Source organism: Sinocyclocheilus anshuiensis, unplaced genomic scaffold, assembly GCF_001515605.1.
Source record: "Sinocyclocheilus anshuiensis isolate Anshui unplaced genomic scaffold, SAMN03320099.WGS_v1.1 scaffold130, whole genome shotgun sequence".
Lineage (NCBI taxonomy): Eukaryota > Metazoa > Chordata > Actinopteri > Cypriniformes > Cyprinidae > Sinocyclocheilus > Sinocyclocheilus anshuiensis.
The window spans coordinates 3189203-3195826 of record NW_015544207.1 but is presented as its reverse complement, the minus strand read 5'-3'; the positions used below and the strand labels follow the sequence as shown (position 1 = coordinate 3195826).

Here is a 6624-nt window from a genome sequence, read left to right as displayed (position 1 = left end):
TAAAAAGTAATGCGTTACTTTACTAGTTACTTGAAAAAAGTAATCTGATTACGTAACTCGTGTTACTTGTAATGAGTTACCCCCAACACTGTTGAGCGTTGCATTTTTCCCCATTCAAAACTATACGAGTGACATGTCTTGGGTATTCTATAGTCTTTGGCTGAGTGTGCGGTCGATTCAGCATCAGAAGCACACACTTATAGCAGTCATATCAATGACAGTGTTGCAAAAGAAGGGAAATAAGAATTATCACTTAAAATCACTATCTATGATAGTGTAGATCCTTGTAGTCCCAAGTGAAATGCATTATGGGTAGTGTAGTTCGGAGAAATGTGTTCACGTGACATGTATTCTCACTGTGCGGTCTAGTTCAGAAACGGAAGAAGAATGTTTATATTCAGCTTTTAATTCAGTTCATTCAAGTCAGTCAACCCAGGGGTTTTTATGCACTGTAACCCTGACACTTTTATCTGCACGAGAGAGTAAAATGGCATGCATCGGCTAACTTTGTCCATCTCATCATTGCACGAACATGAATTAACAAGCTGTTACACTGCCACTGGGACTGATGAAGTGGAGAAAGTAACAACAGTTAACAAATGACTTAACACGTTCACATGCAAGTTTTTTTAGGCGACCGTTATTTTAGAATGTATCGCCTTATTGTTTCCATGGCGACACGTCATGCTTTTCTTTAATTTTTCCTTTTTTATAATATTCACAAACATGCTCACTTTATTATTAAATATCAGATATTCCGATTCTTAAATATGTGCAAGTAAATATATTTGCAGAGTGATCACACCAGTGTCATCATACACGTTGAAGAGTTAAATTATGACATTTTCTCAGGTGGGTGCTGGGGTCTTATCGGATTGCAACGTATATTCATTTGTTCATTAACATTACACATTGTGCGTGTCTAATTAGAGTTAAGACGGTCGGCGTGGTAGCCAAGGCTTACATAGGCATAGGTCACTAGTGTTTAGCTGGTTGGCAAGGTAGCCCAGGCACACATAGATAATAATACATGCTATTCGTCAAGAGTATTATTGTTCAGAACTAGTTCTCTCAGGTGTGAGGGGTTTGATCTCAGAGCTGAAACCAGAGCAGCACAGCCTTCCTCTCCAATATTGCAGTGACACAACCTGCAGAAAATATACAGTAATAATTCTTCCACACTGTAATATAAATGCTCTCTTCATCCACCACAGCTGATTCTGGCCATTAATTGCCTATTTAGACAGAGTGAAACTGTCTGAATGACAGAAAAAAAATTACAAAAACTACAGCTCACCTTAGGGCTGGATCTAATGATTATTTTGAAAACTGATTATTCTGCTGATTATATATTTGATGAAAAAAAAAAAAAAACTATTATGCACATCCTGAACAATGTTGTGCTCTGAAAGATCTAAAGATTCTTAGCTACCCGTGTGTGTGGCTTCTATTTCTATTTCATATGCACAAAACATGTCACAAAATCATCACGAAAATAATGGTTTCTGGATTAAACCTGTTTTGTTCAGTTTGTCTATCAAGAATTCTTGGTTTTAAAGTCTTAAAGTTGGTCCAAATTATGAAAAAAAATAAATCTCAGTGTAGAACATCACCATAGCTAAATAGAGTGTGGAATCTATCCACCATAGAGTGGTGGAACTATGACGTCACTTTGTAGTCAAAAACTCAGAAGCGAGTTAGCATTTTAGCACTTCCGGTTCCATTGTCCCAGAGTCAATATATTTTTTGAATGGGAGTTTGATTAAATCCCCTAAAATAAGGTCTGTGGTTCACACAAGCTCAAGATACTTTCACATTTTATTCTACGGTATAAAACAGACCAGTTACACCCCATTCGTTACGTTTCCTAAAAAAGACGGTTGCTATAACAAGTTGCTAAATGGGACCACAGGCACTGTCGGACACATTAAACGTCATCATGCCAAACAGTTTATCAATTTACAGTATTTTCCAATTGTAGTATAATTTTGTCATGCCCCTCGACTGTGTGTGTTTCTCTCCCCATGTGCTCTCCGTGACCTAGTTTTCCCTCTTGTTAATCACGTCATTTAGTTCAGCTGTGTCTCGTCTATTACCCTTGTTTAGTCTGGTATTTAAAGTGTAATCTGTCCTGTGATTCCTTTGTCCGGTGTCGTCGATGCTACGTGTGTTCCTGCCTGCCCTGTGTTACCCCCTGTTTGGATTAATAAAGGCTGTTATTCGTGACTCTCCTTCGTCTCCGCGCTCCTTCGCTCCTACACAGTAGGGTTCACCTTCACAGCTGTGGCCTGGGTCCCACCTGGCTCCGCCTGCTCCAAGTCCCTCCTGTCTCCTCCCAGGCTCCTCCCTCCATCTGGCTCCTCCTGTATCCTGCCTGGCTCCTCCCTCCATCTGGTCCGCCCTGGCTCCTCCTGTCTCCTCCCTCCATCGTCTCCACCCTGGACTCTGTTTGCCGTCCTCCTCCCAGGTGTCCGTCCTCCACCCGAGCCTCCTCCTAAGTTCCCACCCGTCGCTCCCTTTGGTGTTCCTGCAGCGCGAGGACGTGCCTTCCAGGAGGGGGGCAAACTGTCATGCCCCTGGACTGTGTGTGTGTGTGTTTCTCTCTCCATGTGCTCTCCGTGACCTAGTTTTCCCTCTTGTTAATCACATCATTTAGTTCATGTGTGTCGTCTATTACACTCGTTTAGTCTGGTATTTAAAGTGTAGTCTGTCCTGTGATTCCTCGTCGATGCTACGTGCTACGTGTGTTCCTGCCTGCCCTGTGTTACCCCCTGTATGGATTAATAAAGACTGTTATTCGTGACTCCTTTATTTCCGTGCTCCTTCGCTCCGACACAGTAGTCACCGTGACACATTTATAGTACAATTAATTGTAGAATAACCAATTAATAGTTTTCCGCAAATTATATTGTTGTTCGACAATGTTTTATTTTTATTTTTTGCTTAGCCCATGAATGAAACACAAGTCTTTGAATGGAAGATGCTCGTTCTATCGCTTTCCTACTGATGCAGAGACTCTGGGTTCGTACCATAAGGTAAACTCATGATTATTCCATGTAAACACCATTTAGTCAGCTTAGACAGCTTAGTCATGGTGAAAGTGAAACTTTAATGATGCATAGTGCTTAAAGCCACATTAAAATTAAATGTTTACAGCCACATGAAGCTAGAAAGCATATAGAATGATAGAAGCAAGGATAAAATAACATTTTGTGTACCCACCCTAACAAGATGATAGCTGAATAAGTTATTCCATGTAAACACCATTTAGTCAGCTTAGACAGCTTAGTCATGGTGAAAGTGAAACTTTAATGATGCATAGTGCTTAAAGCCACATTAAAATTAAACGTTTACGGCCACAAGCAGCTGCTAGAAAACATGTAGATTGAGGATTTTCTAGAAGCAAGTATAAAATAACATTTTGTGTACCCACCCTAACAAAATGATGGCTGAAATGTGGTACTTTTTTATTAATTAAAATAAGTTTAATCTTACCATATCCAAAAACTTGCTCACTCTGCTGTAATTTAAGATTAAATGCACTAGAATTTTATTGAATAGTACGTGGAGACACATTTTAAATTAAAATATTCATATTAATCAAGGATTTATTGACTTTTAATGCACCTTATTTTGAAATGTACAGAAATATGTGCTTTCATATGTCATTTAGTTATGATTATTTCATTTATTCACTGTACTATTTATTACTAAAGTCTCATTTCAGTTTTAGTTTGGCTCTAGTTTTGTATTTATTCCAGTTTATATGAAAAAGTTCATGTAGTGTGGATTAAAATTCATATACAAAGTAAATCCTTTTCACTGAGCATGTTAAAAATAAGTTTGAAAAAGTTGTAGGGAGCATGGTGGTGGTGACGTTGATGGTGAGCAACCGTGGAGGTGTAGTTCGTTTATAGCCTAAGTTTATTTTTTAAATTCTGGCACTTTTATTTAGGCTTCAAAATTCATAGAAGTTATATGATTTTGTGAAGATTATCTTGATGGACAAAACGTGTAATTTTCATGAACTATGGTTGAACACAGAGTTTATTTTTTGCAATAATCCAAAAGCCTATGGAAAAATCCTATTGGCTTTTGTCGAGGGAACCAGTGTGATGCTAACAGCCGATCGGCCTACAAAGTGAAGTCATAGTTCCCCCACTCAAATCTTTAAAAAAACCAAAAACAATTTGATTGTTAATAAATTTGGCTGTAACAAATTACAGTATTATTATTATTTTTTTTTTACATTGGCCCACAGTATCAGTTGTTTTTCAATGTGGAACGTAAGCATAGCCATTCCTTTTTCCCCTTTATCTTTTCTTTTTTTTCAAACTAATAAATTTAGCTGTAACATATTAGAGTATTTTTTTTAAAAGCTGGTCCAAAATATCATTTTGATGAACATTGCAATATAAGAAATAGGCTATTCAGATGAGTGGTCAGTCATACAACACTGCCATGGTCATTATTTATAAATATTTGTATGCCAAGTGCTGCAACTGACCAATAAGAATCATGGGTAACACTTTACTTAAAGCCTGTATAATGCATTATAAAAGTAGTTTTAATGGTACTTTTATAATGCATACACAACATACACACAAACATACACAACTGTCAGCCCATTATAGCGGTGGGCATTTACTTCTGAGTCTACAAGCCGCCATACCTATTCAAACAGAGTGTTCTGATGAGGGGGATTAAAAACAGGACAGAAAGTAGCATATTACTTCTAAATTTTGAGGTTTTTTATGTAAAAATCTTTATAACATCAGACAGTCAGTAAAAAATAACAAAAAAGGCAGTTCATGACCCCTTTAATAACTCTTCATAATGCATTATACATAAAAGCTTTAAGTGAAGTGTTACCAAATCAAGTATTCCAAAGACTTGTTTAGCAATACAATAAGAAGACCTAATCAACACTATAATATAGTTATATATTAAAAGAACGCACTGTAGTTTCTCCAGTTTACAGTGTGGATCCTGCAGTAGATCAGAGAACAGCTTCATTCCTGAGTCTTCTAGTTTATTCCAGCTTAATTTCAGTTCTCTCAGGTATGAGGGGTTTGATCTTAGAGCTGTAGCCAGAGCAGCACAACCTTCCTCTTTGATATTACAGTTATACAACCTGCAGAGAATAAACAGCATTCTAAAATGTCACCTGAAGAGAATAGGAAAAACCTTCATAGAGATTAACTTAAGTTCATGACTGTTAAATAAATAGTTTAAAAATTAAACTTCTTTCATTTTTTTGCTCACACTCTTGTTGTTCAAACCACATTGGTTTTGGTCATTTCTTTCTTAGAACACGAAAAGGTTTTTATGCAGATATTTAATTTCCAAACATGACAGGTCATTGTAAGCATGTTTGTCAATGTCATTGTTTTTTTTCCCAAAAAATAATCTGTATTAGGGGTGTCCCCGACTAAGGATTTTCATAGTCGAATCGGAATTTTCGATTCTTGCCGATAGTCGACTGATAGTCGAATCATATGTTTTGGGGGCGGGGCAAAATACATTACCAAGAGTCAAGTCAGATATTCGACAGTCATAATTACTGACGTTAACACACAGGGAAAATGTGTAACGGACGCCTCGCAGATACAAACGGGGTAAATAATGTTTTATGTTTTGATTAAAAGATAGTTAACATTAAACGTCAGCGAAACCCTAAGAATTCACAACATTTTTTACAATAGTGCTCTCATTATAACGTTATGTATATGACAGTAGTTATGAATGTTCTCCATTTCTGTTGTGAGCTGCGCGCACTGATGACAGTGATGACAGCTCACAGCTCACTCAGGGCAGGTCTAAAGTAAGACGCCCTTGTCAATCAACTATCGTGGGAGGGGCTTGTGCAGAACTACGTAATTCTGACATTCTGACAGGAATCGCAGAACAGCCTGATTTGAGAAAGGGGATTTTAAAATAGGGATTTAAAAAAAAAACACTGGGTGGATTTTTATCATTATAGGATGGATGTTTACACACACTTCCAACACTCATTTATGTTCAAATAACAACAAAAGTGAATTTTGCATCCGATGACCCCTTTAAAGTTTTAAATCCCTGCTGCCAAGATGCTCCTCTGTTGGTCACAGATTATGGAAAGTGAAACTTAAATCTATAGGGGTGGTTGGATTTATTCACGCACGTTCAAATATTTATTTCAAGCTTCTTTCTTTTCAGATTCTTATAGCATTATCATAATAGGCTGTATATTAACTTATTGGGAGAAAACCGGTAGTTCTATGTGAAATCAGACATTTGAGCACCCCCATATAGCCAAAATGGCATGATCATAACACCCCGCGAATATTCGACTGTGAGATTGGTAGTAGAATCTGGCTCCTCCTATCAAAGCATCGAATCCTGACTATTCGAGGTCACCCCTAATGTGCATATTTGGAATCTGAACATTGATTTCAGTAAAAAAACAAACAAAAAAAAAACATTCAGATAAATTCCTAGACTACTTTTCATCAATTTAGAGCTTAACAGACATGGTCACTGTGAACAGCATAGTGAATTGCAACTATTCAGAGAATTTTACATGAGAATACAACATGAAGATAAAATATGAGGGAATAAATAATTACATTTTTTTTTTTTTGT

The 6624-nt window shown here is 37.2% G+C and overlaps 1 protein-coding gene across 1 annotated transcript in view; it reads right to left on the bottom strand.

Moving 5' to 3' along the window:
* Positions 1 to 6624, bottom strand: part of LOC107697036 (NACHT, LRR and PYD domains-containing protein 3-like) — a 29615-nt gene that overhangs the window by 10003 nt on the left and 12988 nt on the right. Inside the window, exon 4 of the mRNA XM_016497667.1 lies at positions 4961 to 5134. Coding sequence (XP_016353153.1) covers positions 4961 to 5134 — 174 coding nt within the window. The remainder of the gene's footprint in view (positions 1 to 4960; positions 5135 to 6624) is intronic.